Genomic DNA, 19,913 nt, shown 5'->3' on the forward strand with positions numbered 1-19,913 from the left:
GATTCCTTCATCCTTTCCTTTGTCAAATCCAAGACACAGATCTAGAAAGATCTTCAAGGTTACTGAATTGTACCTCCTCCCAATACACGCAGTGCAACATCTGCCCAGGGCATTTAATTTTCCTTCTAGTGTCAGGGAACTCATTGTCTCCCCAGACGATTCATCCCATGCCAGACAGTCTGATTATCAGAAAGTCCTCTTATTTATGGAATCAACATCCACCAAACTTGAGGTCGGCATGGCAGTCGCTTTGGCCCTGACCCATTTCCCTTGATGTTCTGGGTATCATTTCCCAGCCATCATTCTTTTATTGAACTACAACTGGGTTATTAGTTATAAAGGTTGGAAGCGCCTTTAGAAGGAAACAGCCCCTTTGTTTTCCAAGATGAGGAGGTGAAGGCTCAGAGAGGGAGGGTAACTTGCCCTAAGTTACAAAGCAAATTAACGGCAGAATCAGGACTAGGACTCAAGTCCCGTCTCTCAGGCCAATGCTTTTGTGACTACATTTTCCTACTTCTCTTCCTAGCCCAGTTCTGCATGGGGAGGCTGTCTATCTAATCCAGTGGTTCTCAGCCCTGGTTGTACATCAGAATCAATAGACAAAGTTTTAACATTTTCTTTTTAGAGATGGGGTCTTGACTTTGCCCAGGCTGGTCTCAAACTCCTGGGCTCAAGCGATCCTCCTGCCTCAGACTTCCAAAGCACAGGGATTACAGGCATGAGCCACTGCACCTGACCTCTGAGATGATTTTTAAGGTCCCAATGCCCAGGTCACTCTGAAGTCCAGTTAAATCTCTGGGGCAAAGTCTCTGGGGAAGGGATATTAGGCATCAGTGGTTTTGCAGGCTCTCAGGTGACTAATGTGCAGCTGTTGGTCCGGTAGAAGTCTAGTCCCGAGCGCTCCTCCCCTCCTCACACATGTGAAGCATCTCCGTGGCCAGAGAGGCATTTGGGGACAGGAACCATGAGTGTCACATCCAAAAGGTACAAGAGAGGCTATCCATCAGTGCTTTCCAAAGGCTTCTTTAGTTCTGTAGAAGTGCTTGGGGCTTATGGGATAGGTAGGTAAGATACAGCTTGGAGTCGACCACCCTCTTCACTCACTTTAACCAGAGACTGCCTTCATCTGCTTTATGTATCTGGACTTCTGCACAAAGTGCTTTTTTTCCCTTGAGATGGTGTTTGCTCTTGTTGCCCAGGCTGGAGTGCAATGTGTAATCTCGGCTCACTGCAACTTCCACCTCCCGGATTCAAGTGATTCTCCTGCCTCAGCCACCCAAGTAGCTGGGATTATAGGTGTGTGCCACCATGCCCGGCTAATTTTGTATTTTTAGTAGAGACAGGGTTTTACCATGTTGGTCAGACTGGTCTTGAACTCCTGACCTCAGCTATCTGCCCACCTTGGCCTCCCAAAGTGCTGGGATTACAGGTATGAGCCACTGGGCCTGGTGCACAAAATGCTTTTGATTGTGTTTTAAGTTTCCTTTTTAAAAAAATTTTTCATGTAGACGGGTAATGTGCTGATGTCATAACAAGATCCAAGGGTGACACATCTCACACATACATGTAAACACCCAATCATCACATGTACGAACTACACAAGGATCTGTAAGTTTCCACAGCTAACAATGCTGGAAATTTTATTTTGACTCCACCATTTTAAAAGGTGAGAAAACAGAGGCTCAGAGAGAGGAAATCTGAGGTCCTCCTTGACACCTGTTGTGGGGTCTGGTGAGGCTCTGAGTCTGACCTCAAGGTTTCTGACTATATAACACACTTCCTGTCATCCAGTCCCTTGAAGGGATGAGGGCAGCAGGCCTTGACTCATGTATAGGGGTAACCCAGAGGGGACAGCCTTCTCCCTCAGGCTGGTGAGGCTCGGACAGAGCCTAGCACTCCCAAATGAGTAGCATGTCCCTTTGTGGGTCAGTTCAATTCAGTTCATTGACATTAATGGAGCCCAGACTCAGCCAGGCATGGTCACCACCTTGCTAGGTGGAGAGTAAACATCGTCAATGTCAACCAAAGACAGCTCCACAGAGGGTGAAAAGGGCTACGCTAGAGGTCGGCACGGGGAGATTTTCTCAGGGATGGGTCTTGGAGATGCTAACTCCTAATCACTCCTCCATGGCCTACAGCCAGGGTTTCATATGGGATGGGCCCCAGCTCAGGAAGCAGCAGGTGCCTTCTGAGAGCCTTAGTCTTTATCAAGATGGCATGGGCTGAGAATCTGCAGTCACAGACTTACGGGGATTTGGGGCTCAATCCAGAAGCAAGGCACCTGGGAAAATCTCCTGCCCAGTCTCTTGTGGGCAGGACAGGAGGCAGGTCCTCAGACTGTCAGCCCCAGCTTCCCAGATCTGGGCCTGGTGAGAAGCAGCTGAAGCCCAGCAGAAGCCTTTCTAGATGGGGTCAGGCTAACCTGGCATAGGGAGGGAGGAGCTGGTCTGCAGAGGTGGGAAGGTAACTAAGGCTCACGCCTCACCCAGCTCTCTGGGAGGTCAGCTCTGGGGAAAGAAACCTGGGATGGAGTCGGGACAGGAACCTTTTGAGATACAGACTGGAGAGGCCTAACACACATGCACACACACATCACCACACCCTCAGGCCACAGGTCAAGATGCAGGAGCGCTGGCCAAAGCTGTCCCTGTGTAAAACCAGGCAGGGGAGGAGCCCTCAGAGGCTCAGGCATTTTCCCACATGCCTAGGGCAAAGGGAAGCGTGGCATCCCTTAGGACAGCTCCAGTGCTGAGCCGGGACGGTGAGACTAGTGGTGGTTAAGACTCGCGTCTGGGCCTTGCCAGCTCTACAGGACTGAGATAGCAATGTGAGACTGAAAGTTCCCTGCAGGGGCTGACTCTCTTGATCTGAGCCTGGCCAGAGCCTGTGGGTTGAAGACTTGGAGAACTCCCAGAGGAAGAAGAAGATCTTAAGAGTAATATCGGCCGGGCACGTGGCTCACACCTGTAATCCCAGCACTTTGGGAAGCCAAGGCGGGCAGATCACCAGGTCAGGAGTTCGAGACCATCCTGGCCAACACGGCGAAACCCCATCTCTACTAAAGATACAAAAAAAATTAGCCTAGCATGATGGCACATGCCTGTAATCCCAGCTACTCAGGAGGGTGAGGCAGGAGAATCGTTTGAACCCAGGAGGTGGAGATGGCAGTGAGCTGGGATCATGCCATCGTACTCCAGCATGGGCAACAGAGCAAGACACTGTTTTTAAAAAAAAGAGTAATATCTCCAGGTCAGGTGGGGATGGGTAGGGGTGTTGGGAGTGGAGGAAAGATATGAGAGAGGGCTTCTGTCACAGTCATTTAAGAAAGGATCAGAGAGGGAATCCTCTTTATTTAATCCTTTGCCATGGGAGGGAACGACCAAGGCAGAGTGTCCCACAGGGAGAGCCCAGCCTCTGAAATAAGACGAGGCCACTAAGATAAGGGTCCCAGACCCAGAGAGGACTGAGAAGCTGTAATGTGACTGTCTCCCAGTACAAAAATAAGTTATTATTATGGTGCTGCTGCTCTATTTTTCTCGTAGCTCTGAAAAGCCGGCAATGGAAGGAACTACAAGGGAAATTGACATCAGACATCAGAAAGTAATTCATGCCCAGGATGCAGGTGGAATCTTCTGCTTTGAAGCGTGTAAGAGGATAAGTCCCCAAGACCACCCAAACTATCCCTAAGGTAGAGAGGTTCTGCAGGCAAAAGACTGACACAAAGGCTTTGGGGGACCGGGTGATCTTTGAGGATGCAGCAAAATTAGTCTCAATGGCAAAGTGGGGAGCAGATAGCTTGGCTGGCCTCAGCTCCCACTCAGCTCCTGCCCACAACCTCCCCCTCCTGCCCTATTCACTGAGCCAAGGGTGCCATTTGTAGAAAGGGGGGCGGGAGGCCTGTGGTTTCTCCGAAGCTTTGATTTATTGCCTAATGCAGGCAAAGAAGAAAGAGGAGGCTCATCTCTAAGCCGGAGTCTTAGGAACGGGACGTGAGTCTCACATCTTCTGAAGGCCCAGTAAACAGAGCCCTGCTCTCTAATCCAGGCTGCAGGTCTGAGCCTGCCACTGGGCACAGACACGCCACCAAGCAGGCTGCCTGCACTGCGTGTCTGTTTCAGAATGCCTCCCTGCTCCCCAGGGCAGAGATGTTTATGGGGAGAGAGACACAGAGAGGAGACAGGAAGAAGCAGAACTAAGAGGCAGGGGATAGAGGGACAGAGAGTGGGACAGCAAGGTCTGAGACAGAGAAGGAGAAGGGGGAGACAAGGAGACTGAGGCTGGTGACAGACAGGAGAGACCCAAGGACAGAGAAGAGAGTAAGGGAAAAATAGAGACCAGAGAGCCCCGGGAGTCAGAGATGCACAGGCAGAGGGACCAGAGACCAACAACACGGGGAAAGGAGTCAGTGCTTAGATGAGGACTATTGACCTTGACCAGCTGGAAGCCTGGAGCTCATGGGCCAAGAGGGGCAGGACCACCACTAGCTCATCAGCACCTCTGAGTACATTTTTAAAAGATATCCCTTTCTGGGTGGATGCAGCCCCAAGCCAGAGCACACAACTGGGCTTCACCCCCTTCTCACTCTCTTAACCAGATTCTCTGGTGAAATGAACAACCTGCTCAACTGTACGAAGGAGACCTGCAAGTCAAGTCAGGGGTAAGGGCGTAGCAGAGCTGGGAATGACTCACCACTTTAAGGAAGTCCCAAATGCTCATTCTATTGCTCCAGCATCAGTCCCCAGTATCCTCATTTTCTTCCCAAACGAGACCCTGTGGCAACATACCCTCCCTGGGAACCTCTCCTACCTACCTCAGTCCCTGGGCAGCCACTTCCTCCCAATTCCTCTAACCCCCACTCATCATAAGAACGTGAGGAGGCTTGGGGAGGACCGTCTTAGTTGGAACAAGGTGAGTCATGGGTTAGGATGGGAAGAGACCGTGCCCCAGCCTTCCTGTCTCTGAAATGGGCCATCAGTGGAAGCTAGGTGAAATAACAAAAGGTCCTCTCCAACTCTCGCTTTCCTTTTGCTTCAGAGGGAAGAGGCAAAAGAGGAGCAGGGAGGAAGCAACCTGAAGACTGAAGGAGTGAGTTGTTTACAGCCGGAATGGAAACTCAGTGCTGCAGCCACAGAGACTAAGGTTGGGTGGCAAGGGGAGGGAGAGGCAAAGAAAAGCCACCTGTATTTCTCCTCTCCAGAAGCAGTCTTATCCCTCTCTTGGGCTAGAGGTCACGGGGAGAGACCTGTGGGTCTCTAACTGAACTCAGTCCCACAAAAACCTATATCCATGGTCATCATATACTTTGTATTTTTTAAATGTTTCACTTTCTTTTAGTGTGGCCACACGTAGCAGGTACAATTAAATGTTTCCTTACAAATCACAAAGTTTGTTACAGACAAGGTGAAGCAAAGAAATGAAAATAACAATTGAAACTGAAAATGAAGATAAGGAAATAATAAGCAAGTCAGTGGTAAACCAAGACTCGGGTTCTAAAACTTTGATTTGTTCACAATTCTCAGTGCCGCAGCTCTACGTAAAATGAGGTGTGCCTATACTTACAGGATTTTCAGGCTGTAGAGACCAGAGAATGCTTCTCCCGGGATGTGTGAGAGATGGTTCCCAGAGAGACGCCTGGAAATCAGAGACAAGGGTCAGCGATGTTGGCTGGTAACACAAGGAGGTGGTGACCTCCGTAAGTCAGTGTCTTGGGGTAGGGGAAGGGACGGTGGTGGTAAGGACTACCATTTATTCATGTGTTTAATAATTCACATACATTGCCTCCGTTCTCACGATAATCCTGTAAAGTGCCTATCATCCCCAAATTTCAGATGAGGAAACTGAGGCTGGGAGAAGTCAACCACTTTCCTTAGGGGTCACAGAACCAGTCAATGGTAGGGCATGGTGTTCTCACCCAGACCTGACTAATTTCAGGGCTCACGGCCACAGTTTCCCCACATCCTCTCCTGTGCTATGCTGATTCCCCACTGCCTGCTCTCACCCGCTGACTGCATTATATGGTGTCATCCATGGAGGGATGAGTACCGGGGGCGTGTCTGTGTCTCTCCAGGCCCTAAACTACACAGCTAACCCTCACTAATCCAGGAGGGCTAGGAAATGGGGTGTTGGAATTCATCTAACATTCTGGTCTAATTAAGGGTTTCCATGTTTGTCAGGGAGTGATCACCAATTCTGAAAGGAGCAAATGCAACGAAATACACTCACTGCTGAAAGCTGACTGAGCAGTTTAATGGTGGATGACTCAGAAGACACTGCACTGCCTGATCTCCAAAGTCCCCAGGGACATTATTATGTGCATCAGTTGCTACCGAGAGACTTGTAGATGTGGAGATTATGCTGACATACCTCAGCAGCTATTTTTAAAACATCTATCTCTAATAAAAGTCTCTTTATTTGACATTTATTGTTTTAAAAAAAACTGTGTGGAAAGGCATCGTGACATCTGAGGTCTCCTAGCTTGGGTTCTGCAGGTGGGTATTTGCCATGGAAGAGTCCTTTAGGTGGGGTCTCTAAAATGGGTCCAGCCTGGCATGGTGGCTCACGCCTGTAATCCCAGCACTTTGAGAGGCCTAGGTGGGTGGATCATGAGGTAAGGAGCTCAAGACCAGCCTGGCCAAGATGGTGAAACCCCATCTCTACTAAAAATACAAAAATTAGCCAGGCGTGGTGACGGACACCTGTAATCCCAGCTACTCGGGAGGCTGAGGCAGGGAATTGCTTGAACCTGGGAGAAGGAGGTTTCAGTGAACTAAGATCGCGCCACTGCACTTCAGCCTTGGTGACAGAGTAAGNTCAAAAAAAAAAAAAAAAAAAAAAAAATGGGTCCAGCCCTCTCAGGGAATGGGAGATGAGACGGAAAATCAGCTCTAAGTTCTCAGGCTGTGTCCGATGTCACCTGCCCGAGCTCCTGGGCCTGTGCTCTTGCCTTGCATTCCCACCTAGGCTGTGTCAACTCCCCCTCAAAAGGCCCCTCCACTGCCTCTTACCCTGTCCACCTCCTTTGAAAACTGGCTTAATCTTCCTCCTCCAGGAAGGCTTTCCTGCCCACTGGCCAGGCCAACGCTGACCACTCCCTTACACAGAATGCCCTGAGTGCCTGAGCCAACAGCTGCCACATTCCCCTGCTGGCTTGCTGGCCACACTGCTCTTCAGCCTCACCTGCATCCTCCCTGTGGGTGGCAGGAAGGCTTTTATCTTGTTTTCTCCCAGAGCACCTTGAGTTTGCCTTCCACCAGTGGGGGTTCAAAAAGTACTTGGTCTGGAGACCAAGCCATGGCTCTGGGGGTCAGAAATCCAACAGGGGCAGGTTGACTGCATCCTTGGGGAGCACTGTCTAGGGTCTAGGTGGGGACATCTGTTAGGGGAGTAGTGGGGCCAGAGTAGAGATGAAATTGTGAGTTCCGGGCCAGGAACTCACAGTTTGCGAAGTTTCTTTGTTTATTATTTTGTATTTAAATTCTAAAAGAGCCAGACAAATTCTAAAAGAGCTGTAATATTCAGTTTGAGAAGTTTAAGCAAAACTTCTAGAGCCCCAAGGGTCTACGTGATGTGAAAATAAGAATAAACAGGGCTGGGAGGTGTTGGAAATACAGAGCTAAGATGAAAGCAAAGATTGGGACAGAATGACCTGGTTCCCAGAGCAGGCAGGTCAGTCACTCTAACCCAGGAGATGATTTACTTATGACCATCCCTAGCATACCTAGCATATAAGGCCAGATTTAAAAATCCCAATCTGAGAGTGACCACTGTGGGCAGGGTAACTTTGTGGAGGAAGTGAGCCTTTACTCTAAGGGAGGGTCTCAGATGTGGATCCTTCAGGCCACAGGGAACTACAGAAGGCTTTTGAGCTTGTGAGATGCATCTTGAAGGTGTGCAGAGTAATTTAGAATGGAAAGAGGACGGCTGTGAGTTGGGAGGCTGGTTCAACCCCCAGATATGAGGGGACATCTGGGGCAGTAGCAGTGGGAATAGAGAAGCGGGGTGGAGGTGAGAGATATCCCAGAGAAGAACCACCAGGACCTGGGGAGGGGCTGGTAGCTGGACACAGGGGATGACAGCAGGTCAAAGATGACACCCAGGGAGAAGTGCAGCTCATATTAGGAAGGAATGCTGCAAAGACGAGCTGGTTGAAAGCTAGGTCTTGGACTCCCTGTGCCATGGGACCCAGCATGTCAATTCACACCTGGGGCAGGTATCAGCTGAAGAACACCCTGCTCTCAAGAACAGTCTTAGCTTCCCAAGTCCCTTTCTCTTCTCTCCACTCCACCTCCTGGGGAGCCCTGGTTCCAGAGACATTAGACATAGCCCACACTTGCCTCCCACCCTGCAAAGCATCTACTCACAGCTCCTCCAAGAAGCGCAGATGGTGGAAGAGGCCAGGCTGAAGCTCTGTGAGGTTGTTCATGCTGAGGTCCCTGGTGGAGAGAAAACGGGACGGAGCTGTGAACTCCCCACTTGGGCCACCTGGCATGGTCCAGGGCCAAACCCCCTCAAGGAAACTCCAGCGTTCCCACAGTACCCCCAAACCAGGCCATCCTAACTCCAAAGTCAGTCTGCCAACAGCAGCTGCATTCTCTCTAAGGGCAATAGCTGAGCTGAGAGTCAGGTCTCTTCCGGGCCATTTGTGGATTCTCTCTACATGGTCTCCCACTTTCCCCTCTGCCTTTTACCCTTTCTTTGACACTCCCCTGGGACTGGCTGTGATTGGGATTATGAAGGATACTGGCCTCCCTATAAAGGGAGGAACTAGAGTAAAATTAATAGAATTTCAGAGCAGGAAGGGAGGGATTGCCAAATACAAATAATAGCTCACCCACTCTTTTTGCCAGTAGGGAAACTGAGGCCCAGAGATCACTCACATTCCAATCTATGGAGCAGGGTCATTCAGTGTTCATGAACTGGTACGACTGTCCCTGGGCTCCCCATGGAGGACCATCCTCTGATTCAATCCCAGAGCTAGTGGCATTTCACCGCCCTTTGACATGTCTACCAGGCTCTACCTGTTTGCTTCCCTTAGTCCAGGGGTCCCCACCCCAGGGCAGCAGACCAGAACTAGGCTTTGGTCTGTTAGGAGCCAGGCAGTACATGCAGAGGGAGGTGACCGGGCAGGTGAGCATTCCCGCCTGAGCTCCGCCTCTCATCAGATCAGCCGAGGCAGCATAAGATTCTCAGAAGAGCACAAACCCTACTGTGAACTGTGCACTCGAGGGGTCTAGGCTGCATGCTGCTATCAGAATCTAACTAATGCTTGATGATATCAAGTGGAACGGTTTCATCCCAAAACCATGCCCCGCACTCCACCCCTCGTCCGTGGAAAGATTGTCTTCCACGAAAATGGTCCCTGGTGCCAAATAGGTTGGGAACCACTGCCTTAGTCCACCTGGAAGATGTGACCCCTTGGCACATCACAGAAGGTGCCTAGACTCCCAAGTGGTAAGGATCTCAGTCCCTCTGTGGATTCACAGCCTCCATCATCTTAAGCTTCCCGTATCATCTGACAGACCCTGTGGGTGGTTTCAGTGTCACTGTCCTCTTAGAGGCCCTGAACACAAAATAATCACAATCATTACCCTGGCCTTTACTGGAGGCCTACTCTGTGTCAGACACCAGCTAACCTTTATCCAAACAACCTCCCTCCGTTCTCACAAAAACCCCAAATTAGCTTCCATCATTATCTCCATTTTACACTCAAGAAAACAAAGAGAAAGGAGCACTGAGCTTTGAAGGCAAAAGGCCCTGAGGTCAAATCTCTCCTCTGCAGTTACCTATCAGACCTTGGGCCCTTGACTGCTCTGACCGTAGTTGACCTCATCTATAAAAATAGGACAGCACCAAGCTAGGAGGGTCCCTGTAAAGATTAAGTGGGCTAATGTTCACAGACTGCCTAATAAACAGTACAGACACAGTACATATTTGCTTTCCTCCTTCTGCCTTTCCCTCGGTGTCCTGTGGGCAAGCGTCCCAGCCCCACAGGCTGGTAGGAGAGGGGTTTATGCCTTCCCCACAGGCCGGTGGGGCTGGGACACTTGCCCACAGGACACTGAGGGAAAGGCAGAAGGAGGAAAGTCGTGGAGAGGGGTTGGTACCTTCCCCTGTGGGTCTCGCCCTGGGTTCACATCTTCTTCACAGTTTGTGCCTGGGTGAGCAACAGTGTGAGACTGTGTATGTGCCTGACGGATTTGGGTTCCATTCTACATCAAACTCCTAATAGCTGATTCTTGTCTCTGCCCGCCCCCTCCCTGAGGGGGTACAGAGGTGGGCCCAGACGAGACCACCACAAGGCTGGGCACTGCCCCCAAGCCTTCTTGAGGCTTTCTCCTTTCCCTAGGCATGCACTGTCGCCCTCTAACCTCAGTGTCTCCGTTTCCCCCCAAGAAATGAGTGTGTTTTCTGTGTGTGCCCAGAAAGGCAGGCTGGGAACGGCCGGGAGAGCTTGTGCTTAGGAGTCCTGTTCCAATCTATAAAAAGAATGTTTAGTCTCAAATGTTTTATCTTTGATAAAGCCCGGGCTCGGGACTCCATGTCCTCCAAGGAAGGAAGACATTCCGTGCAGGGTAGAGCCAAGGAGCTGGCACGCTGCACCTGGCGCTCGTTCTCGTCTACCGTTCCCTCCCTGCTCCCCTGTGGAAACAGCAGGGCCACCTCTGGGCTTGCTGCTCTAGAAACAGGGCTCAGAAGAAGCTGTGGCTGGTGTGCTACGGCCACAGTTTAAGGTGGGAGAGAGGCAGAACCCAGAGAGTTTGTTTATGGATTTTTTTTTTCAGAGTTTCACTGTTGTCGCCCAGGCTAGAGTGCAGTGGTGCCATCTCAGCGCACTGCAACCTGCCTCCCAGGTCCAAGAGATTCTCCTGCCTCAGCCTCCCTAATAGCTGAGATTACAGGTGACTGCCACCATGCCTGGCTTTTATTTGTATTTTTAGTAGCGGCAAAGTTTCACCACGTTGGCCAGGCTGGTCTCAGACTCCTGACCTCAAGTGATCTGCCTGCCCTGGCCTCCCAGAGTGCTGGGGTTACAGGCATGAGCCACTGCGCCCAGCCTGTTGATGGATTTTAAGTCAGGGTTTTGTCCTCAGGATGTTTTTAGGTCCCACTGGCCTCAGACTGCGGCTGAAATGCGAAGGGGCGGGAGCACACTGGGCAGCGGCAGGGGACCTCGGGCAGCACCTACAGAAGCCCATGCTGCAGAACCTGGGCCGGATCTGACTCCTCCCCCTGGTGTCCCACCCCTGGCTCATTCTCAGCAAAGCAGGAGGCTCGAGGTGCCGCAAAAAAATGATTACCTCTAAATATTTACCCTGCGCATTTCTGGATGTGTCTCGACAGGAACGCAGCGGGAGTTCAAGGAGCACTCAGGGCATGTGACTCAGGCCTCATCACTCAGCTGTCCCTCCAGGGGCCGGGGCTGCAGAAGCTCTGATGTCGCTCCATGGCCCCCACCCCACCCACTCCCTCTGCCCCACCACCCTGACTAGCGGCCTCATTGTTCTCCCCTGTGGTGGAGGGAGCCTGAACCCCCCCAACCTGCCCCCACATCCTGCCCCAAAACAACACAAAGCCCAGCTGCAGTACTCAGTAAAGGGGGTGGGGTGGTGCAAGGAGGGTGAATTTCAACTGTTCACGGGTTGGGGGAGCCCCATTCAGGGCTGGCTCTCTCAAAAAGAAAAGGGGTGAGGCTGGTGCCAGGGGAAGGAAGAGGACCGTGTAGAGTTGGAAGAGGGAGGTGAAGTGGGGATTTCAAGGCCGAGAGCCACCAAGCCAATGCCACGGGCCCTGGGAATGGCTAAGGGCCCTGGCAAGAGGCACTGGGCCCTGCTGTGGGGAGGCTGTGCCTGCACAAGGACAGGGAAGGAACTGACACACAGAAACTCCAAACACAGAGGCTGCTCTGCCATGTTGGTGGTTCCTACTGACATATGACTGTCCTGGGAGGTCGGCTGTGCAGCTGGTTTCTTGTGCAACTCAGAGAGCACAGCTCAAACCTTCAGGCCATGCCTGGACCCAGGGGAAATAAGAGGGCACCCTGATCCTTGGGTGCTTGGGGTCTGGTTGTAGCTACTACATTCACTCGGCAGCATGAACTTGTAGATATTTACAAGAAGTGGGGGTCATGGGTTGGGATACCTGGCTCTTGGATGTGCTTGTCTTGTGGGTGCCGGGCATGTGTATGTCATGTGTGAGGGCACATGTGTGTATCTGCACACATGCATGTACAGCAAGGGGACTGAGATGATGGGCGGTGATCCCATTCTGAAGCCTTCTTCTGGGGAGCCCTCAGTACTCTCAGAGGGGCCTCTCAACTGGACACAGCCATGATGGGGTAGGGATGGGAAATGTCTCAGGGAGAGGCTTGCAGGAGGGGAATGCAGAGGAGAGAAGAGAGGGGCAGCCCTGGGCATGGGAAGTGGAAGTTTCTGGCTGCACATGAGGAAAATGTTCTCAGAGCTTCACGCTGTGAGGCAACCAGACCACCCAAGGAAACTGGGTGAGGTGGCGTCACCATGGAGACAGGGAACAGGTTTGATAAGAGGGAGGATGCTGGGGAATGGAGGGGGCAGAGAGCAGCTGAAAGGAGACCCCAGCAAATTGAGGCAAAATGGCTCATACCCAAGGTCCTGAGGGGGATTGGGTCTGTTTGAATTTTTCTTATGGGAGGAAGAAGCAGTGAAAGACAAGCATCCGGGTACCCTGGGGTGGACCTGGGGAAACTGTGCCCACCTCCCCTGCTGGAGAAGAGGCCGGAGAGGCAGAACCCCCTTTTCCACTGTCTCCACTGTGGACTCAGGTTGCCCATCTCTGCAGCCAGGAAAAGGCCAGTTATTTTATTTATGTATACATTTAAGCCATATAACTTGATGATCTGATCTCTGTATACACTGTGAGATAATCAGCACAATCGAACTCAGATAGTCATCACCTCATACAGTGTGAGTGGGCATGTTCGTGAATGCGTGTGTTTATGAGTGTGTGTGCTTGTGTGTGTGTGTGTCCGATAGGAACACTTAAGATCTACTCTCAGGTAAAGGCCAGCTAGAGTGACCAGGAGACGACCCCTGTCCCCAGGCGTGGCTATGCCCCATAGTCCCCTCCTCTGCGAGGTGTTCCCAGCACCCCCCCCACCCCCATGATATTTTGTATATGATCGCTCAACAGTGCTTACTGAGCACTTACCATGCGCCTAGCACAGCACCTGCCTTTGTTATCCCCCCCGCACAACACTCACTAGCTGTGTGACCCTGGCCAGTCACTTCCCATCTCTGAGCCTCCATTTTCTTACCTGTGATGTTGAAATAATGATAGTAATTACCTCCCAAGAATTGTCGTGTAGGCCGGGCGCAGTGACTCACACCTGTAATATCAGCACTGTGGGAGGCAGAGGCAGGTGGACCACTTGAGATCAGGAGTTGGAGAACAGCCTGGCCAACATGGTAAAATCCTGTCTCTACTAAAAATACAAAAATTAGCCGGGTGTGGTGGTGTGTACCCATGATCCCAGCTACTCGGGAGGCTGAGGCAGGAGAATCGCTTGAACTTGAAAGGCAGAGGTTGCAGTGAGCCGAGATCCAGCCACTGCACTCCAGACTTGGTGACAGTGAGACTCTGCCTCAAAGCAAAACAAAACAAAACAAAAGAGTTGTAGTGTGAAGTATGTGAGTTAACAAATATAAAACACAGCGTTGTCCGGGCGAAGTGGCTCAAGCCTGTAATCCTAGCACTTTGGGGGGCCAACATAGGTGAATCACCTCAAGTGATTCAGGAGTTCAAGACCAGCCTGGCCAACGTGGCGAAATGCTGTCTCTACTAAAAATATAAAAATATCAGCCGGGCATGGTGGTGGGCACCTGTAATCCCAGCTACTTGGGAGGCTGAGGCAGGAGAATCACTTGAACCTGGGAGGCGGAGGTTGCAATGAACCAAGATCGCGCCATTGCACTCCAGCCTGAGCAACAAGAATGAAACTCCGTGTGAAATAAATAAATAAATAAAACACAGCGCTCAATAATTATGCCTTATTATTAATATTCTAATCATCTAACTGAATTATAATTATCAGCATATAATAACACAGATGACTATGTGTTTCTTCAAGACAAGGACTTAAACTTAGTCATCTGTGTATCCTCCAGTCCTATCAGGGTACCTGGCAAATACGGTGCTCAATAAATATTCAAACGAATGCATTACAGACATAGACAGATGATGTTCCTGTGGCCAAGCCTTTACTCTAAGGAAGTTCTTTCTGCTGCCTAGCATCAATGTCTCCTCCAGCTGCTACAAGGGCCTAACCTCTGTAAAGAACCCACTCCATGCTTAGTTCCAAGCCGGCACCCAATCAATGAAGGCTGTTGCTAACAATGCTCACTGTTCTCTGAAATCAGCATCCTCTAGAGAAATTAAAGGGAGTCCTCCTCCAAAGAACCCGTTGGCTCCTGCAGTGGACTAGCAGCTTTCTCCTGAGCCTTCTCCTCTAACAGCCTTCTCCAGGGCCTAACAGGCTGCCCAGACAACCTTCAGCAGCAACCCCTCCCCATGAGGGCCAGGCTGGGCCGGGCACGTATCCTGCCATGTCAGGAGACAGCTCGGGGGTTGGCAAGGAGCAGACAGGCCAGTGTTGAGAGTCCAAAGGTGGGGTTCTCTCCCGCTGAAAAGAGCCAGGAGACACGCTGGCCGCCACTGAGACCATTTGGTGCTCAGAAAACACTTGCTAAATTCTTCTGTCAACAAGAGAGGGAGGTGATGGGGTAGAGGGGAAAGAACACAGAACCTGGAATCAGGGGACCTCGTTCCATTAGACGACTGCTAAGTTCCCTGCCAGCCCTAAAGGTCATGAAGTTGTTTTCCCACTGGCTTCTGTGCGCTGAGCTCAGTGCTGTGTGAGGTAGAGACGAAACTCAAGGCGAGGTCCGGGCCATCAAGGAGCTGACAGTGTTGCGGGGAAGGACTGTCTACTCACAAAGGAATAGCGAACCTCCACATATGTACTCCGCTTTGTGGTTTGCAAACTGCTCTGCAGCCACCCTCCCAGTTAGGTTCTAGACCATGTGCCCAGACTGGAGAGTACCACGGACACTCTCTGTTGTGCTCTGGTGAGGAGGAAAGGCTTCCTGGGCAGAATGAGATGGGGCATGGACGAGACATGGGCAGCCCACGGAACTGAGTTCAGAGTGGAAAGCACCAGAGAGCACCTCCTGTCACTTGTGGGGGCTCTGTTGGCACTGTGGACGGGACAGTTCTTCACTGGGCGGGACTTTCCCACTCGCTACAGAGCTCTCGGCATCCGGGGCCTTGCTCATAAGGGCTTATAGCATTTCCCTCTTATTGTGACCATCAAAAACACCCCATGAGCCTGGACAACATTGAGAGACATTGTCCCTATGCAAAATTTAAAACCAGCTGGACATGTTGGCACACACCTAGAGTCCCAGCTACTTGGGAGGCTGAGGCAGGAGAATCCCTTGAGCTTGGGAGTTTGAAGCTGCAGTGAGTTAAGATATTATCACTGCACTCCAGGCTGGATAATAGACTGAGACTTTATCTCTTCAAAGAAAATTTTAAATTAAGGAAAACACCCCCATGCGTTTCCAAACACCCCCTGAACAGCAGGCGCTTTCCTCTACCTACACTCCTTCAATTTGGTAGTGCAGGAAGAGACTCAGAAGAACAGAGTCACCTAAGGACACACGGCAAGTTCAAGTGTGGGTGTTCCAAGTAGGTCTCCTAAAACCCTGGGGGAGGATCTTCCCACCCCACCAAATTGATCTTCGTTTCTAGTACAGCCTCCCCATTTTAGATGGTACCTTTATCAGAGATGACTTGAATACTAGCTGTCATCTCTGAGATTCCAAACACACAAGATGACATAAAGTTCTCTCAAATTTTTTGCAATTTTCATTAATATCCAAAAAAGACAGTGTACTTCCATCAGGAAAAAGTGTGTCTATCTTCACACACACACACACACAAGAGCACAACCTGTTCTCTGGCTTTGCACAAAGTCCACAAAGTCTTGCGTGAGAACAATGCTGTATTTTTAAATAAAAGAGCTATTGGTTTATTTTATCCTTTCTTGGCCCCCTTGTTGGTAATACGAATGTCTCCCAGGCCCCTGGAGTGGCAGGGGGGCTTGTGATGGAGGGGACGCGATGTGGGGAAGATAGTAAAACAGGAGCTGGAGGGGTGCCTGGAGCAAGGGGCAGTGTTTGTGAGGGAGAGAGTCCCTGGCAGTTGCTAAGCAAAGGTGAGGCTTGTGGGGCAGGGAGATGCTGGGCACTCAGAGTATCGCCAGAAGGTGACCCGATTCATTCAGGTAGGGCTGGAAAAGATAAAGGCAGGGGAAGGAGACATTCCGAAAAGTCAGGTGAGAAAAACAAAAAAGTGGCTTTTTTTTTTTTTTTTTACCCTGGGTTAAAAGACCATGGAAGTTAGAAGTCAGAGACTGTCCAATGCATCGTGATGTTTCATTGACGTGCTGTGGAGCTTCCAAAACCCTGGTGACAGAGAAAGAAGGCCAGGGAGGGAAGAGACCCAGAAGAGATCCTTCTCTCTCAAAAATGCTAGATTTGGAAAAACATGGTTTGGCACCACCATAGGAACCAACTTCAGGTTGAACCGTATTGCTCTGACGTCTTCTTACTGAGAGGGGTTAATCTGATAGCAACAGCATGCCAAGGGTGTGGGCCTCTGCGCAGGGCAATGAGATGGAGACAGTTCTGGGGCCGGTCCTCATCCTCAGCACTGCAGGGGAATCCCCTTGGGAGGGAGTTAGGCTGAGGGGACATCTCTGGCTCTCCCCGGCACAGCTGCTAAGCTGGAGTGGCCCAACAAGTCCCTGAATCGCAGTCAGAAGTATTACAGCAGCTCAGGTGCAAAGGGCCTCTCCTGCCCCAATGTAATTAGTTGTGGCCCTCAGAGAGCCTAGGGAGGGGTCCCCTGCTGGTGTCCCAGAGCCAGAAGAAGCTTCTCAAGAGCAAAGTGTGGCACAGGGATTGCATAATGCCTGTGTGTGCTTCTCCTTCAATGGCTCCTTCCTCCTTGCCAAGCCATGCCACCCACAGGCAGAGATGTTAAAGGGACCCAGGCCTCCTAGGCCCAGCTGGGGCCATAGTGTGATCTGAGAACAGCCCAGGAGCATAGCAGGGCAGAGCCTCTGGAGAGCAATGAAGATATGAGCAACTGTTTCTGGGCCCCCCTCTTCTCTACCACCTCTTTGAGAGATAACGCAAGACTTATACTGTCCAGTGCAGTAACCATTAGCCACTTGTGACTGTATTTAAATTCATTAAAAATGAATTTTAAAATGCAATTCCTTAGCTGCATTGGCCACATTTCAGGGCTCAATAGCCACATAAAGCTGGTGGCTATAACGCTAGTGGACAGCACAGATCTAGAACACATCTATCATCCCAGGGCATTCTACTGGGCAGCATGGTACAGCCTCTGTTGTCAGACGGACCTGTGTTTGATTTCCAGCTCTGCAACTTACTGGCTCTGTGACTTTGGACAACTATTTCACCACTCTCTGTCTTAGTTTACTCCCTGGTAAAGTGCTTAGGCAGTGCCTAGCACATGGTAAGTAACCAACCAATGTTACCTTTGAGTATCACCACCCAACTCTACCATTTCCTGAAGTCCAGTTCAAGTGCCTCCTGCAACAAGAAGCTTCTAACCTTCAACCATTCATTTAGTCATGCAGCCATTTGTCCATTCAACATTTATTGAGCACCTAGTATATATCAGGCACTACTCCAGGTGACGAAGTGTCAAAGTCCAATCACCTAACTTGGCTCCCTACCCTCAAAGAGCCAAGTTAAGTGGGGACAATGACAAGAAGGTGGACAATTACCAGCCTGAGTGACAAGTGCTGGGACTGGGACTTAAGTGTCACAGGGCTTCCTCAGACTAATCCCTTTGGCCTTTTGACTATGATCTCTGCGGGTTCAGTCTCAGAGTGAGGCCACGAGAACCTGTCCTCAATTACAAACTGTCATCTCCTAATCCCAGAATGCTCATTCATGTGGCTGGTCTCCCCAAACAGGCTGGGAGCTCCTCCATGGCTCCCAGTTGTCTGTCCTTGTCACATACACACACAGCTCCAAGACCCATCTTCTACAGCTTCCGAGGGGTGGGCACCCCACATGCAGACCCTGGACGAGGGATTGAAGAGGGATGGAAGACAGTGTCTGCGGCAGGAGGGAAATGGAATGAATCCAGCACATGAAAACGGCAGTGGCTGTGCATTCAAGGACTTGCCTGCACAATCCTGCTAAGCCTGGGTCTCCCCTGACTCACCAGCGTCTCTTCTAGCCCTCATTCTGATCTCCAGCTCCGTCTAGGAGGGCACTGTTTGTGTGTGTGGAGGTATGTCGGTGTGAATTCTGTCTTATCAGACTGGAAGCCCCTTAGAGGGAAGGACTGAGACATCCCATTAGATCAGACCTCTCCATGTGTAAAAACTGCACTTCCCTCCTGCGCTGGAAATCCCTGAGCTCCCAGCCAGGGCCCCCAGGAGAGGAACTGGGTGGAGCTGGCGCAGGTGGGAAGAACTAGGGCTACACAAGGATTGGGGAGGTGAAGTCAGACCACGTCTCTGAGCCTTGTTTGTTTAGCTGAAGCTCCTTGTCCTGCTGCCTTTATTTCATGGATAAACAGGCAGGGTGTGTCTGGGGGTGGAAAACTGGAGAAAGTCCTCTCTATTCAGAGCCCCACCCTCATCACCCTCACCAGCCCCACTAGCCCCATCCCAGAAGGAAGCCTTTCTTTTACATCAGAGCACCCTCCTCCCCTTCTCAACCCAGCAACTCAACTCACCAACACACACACACACACACACACACACCCTGAGGTGACCCTAACACCGTCTACCCCCACCCTAGCCAGAGGATTTTTCTAAATTGGACGGGATCCCAGACTCAATTTGAATCTAGGGGGGAAAAGCAGATGATAAAGTTCAGAGCATATAACAAAAAGAGCTGCCGTTGCTGGGTCAGACACTGTGCTAAAGACTTGACTGGCCCACTTGACAGATGAAGCGCAGCAAAATTAAGGTGTCTCGCCACCTCACCATCTCTCCCGACCCCCACTCCACGTTTTTGCAGTTTATAGAGCCCCTGAACATCCTTGGTTTCACTTAATTCGATCCTTTTCAATAGGCCAGGGAGCAAAGCATTATTTATTCCCATTTTAAATGAAGAAACGGAGATTCGGAAATATCAAGTTACTTTCCTCTGTGTCACAGCGTTAAGTGGCAGCGCGAACCCACGCCGGGTGGTTCAGCGGAGCCCCAGCTGCACGCAAGTATCCGGGAGCGAAGCGCGTCCCTGCCCCCCAAGGTCCCCTGCCCGCGCCCCTGCCCCCCAACAAAGGGCCCGGAAGTGGGGAGGCGGCCTCGGCTCCCGGAACAATGGAGGGGGATTAGTGCCTGCCCGGGTAGCGCCCCACCCGTGACGTCGGCTTCTGGGTCCCGCTCCCCAGGACTGCAGAGGACCTGTGGAACTTTCCGGAGCTCGGCACCCCTCCCCCAAGCCCACCTGGGCGCACCGTGCCCTGCACTCCTGGCCCCGGGGAGCTTCTTAGCGGCCCTCTCCCTCCGAGAGCCTTCCAGCCCCTGGGGCCTCGAATGCCAGTTCTGGGGTCCAGGGCCCGCCACCCTCCGCGCTGATCCGCTGTCGTTCTGCCGCCTGCGTGTCTGCCCGTCCCCCTGGATAGCGCCCCACCCATCTACCCGCTTCCTTTATTCCCAAACTGTTTGGTTCATCAGAGCTATAGAAAGACTACATCCGGCCGGGCGCGGTGGCTCACGCCTGTAATCCCAGCAGTTTGGGAGGCCGTGGCGGGCGGATCATGAGGTCAGGAGATCGAGACCATCCTGGCCAACATGGTGAAACCCCGTCTCTACTAAA

General features: G+C 51.3%; 1 protein-coding gene and 1 non-coding gene across 6 annotated transcripts in view; both read right to left on the reverse strand.

Annotated features, from left to right (window-relative positions):
• Window positions 1-19,913, reverse strand: part of LGR6 (leucine rich repeat containing G protein-coupled receptor 6) — a 125,972-nt gene that overhangs the window by 86,340 nt on the left and 19,719 nt on the right. For 4 of the 5 annotated variants that reach the window (XM_037735419.1, XM_037735420.1, XM_017520116.2 and 1 more), the window contains exons 2-3: window positions 8,361-8,432; window positions 5,560-5,631 (exon numbers count right to left, since the gene is read on the reverse strand). In XM_037735419.1, coding sequence (XP_037591347.1) covers window positions 5,560-5,631; window positions 8,361-8,432 — 144 coding nt within the window. Of the gene's footprint in view, window positions 1-3,857; window positions 3,929-5,559; window positions 5,632-8,360; window positions 8,433-19,913 lie in introns of those variants that run through there. The other variant, XM_037735422.1, reaches the window with a different exon arrangement.
• Window positions 1,504-1,606, reverse strand: LOC119469739. Its single transcript, XR_005198573.1, has one exon. It is a non-coding gene; the product is annotated as a small nucleolar RNA U13 (small nucleolar RNA).

The sequence above is a fragment of the Cebus imitator genome, unplaced genomic scaffold (assembly GCF_001604975.1).
Source record: "Cebus imitator isolate Cc_AM_T3 unplaced genomic scaffold, Cebus_imitator-1.0 Scaffold802, whole genome shotgun sequence".
NCBI classification, from domain to species: domain Eukaryota; kingdom Metazoa; phylum Chordata; class Mammalia; order Primates; family Cebidae; genus Cebus; species Cebus imitator.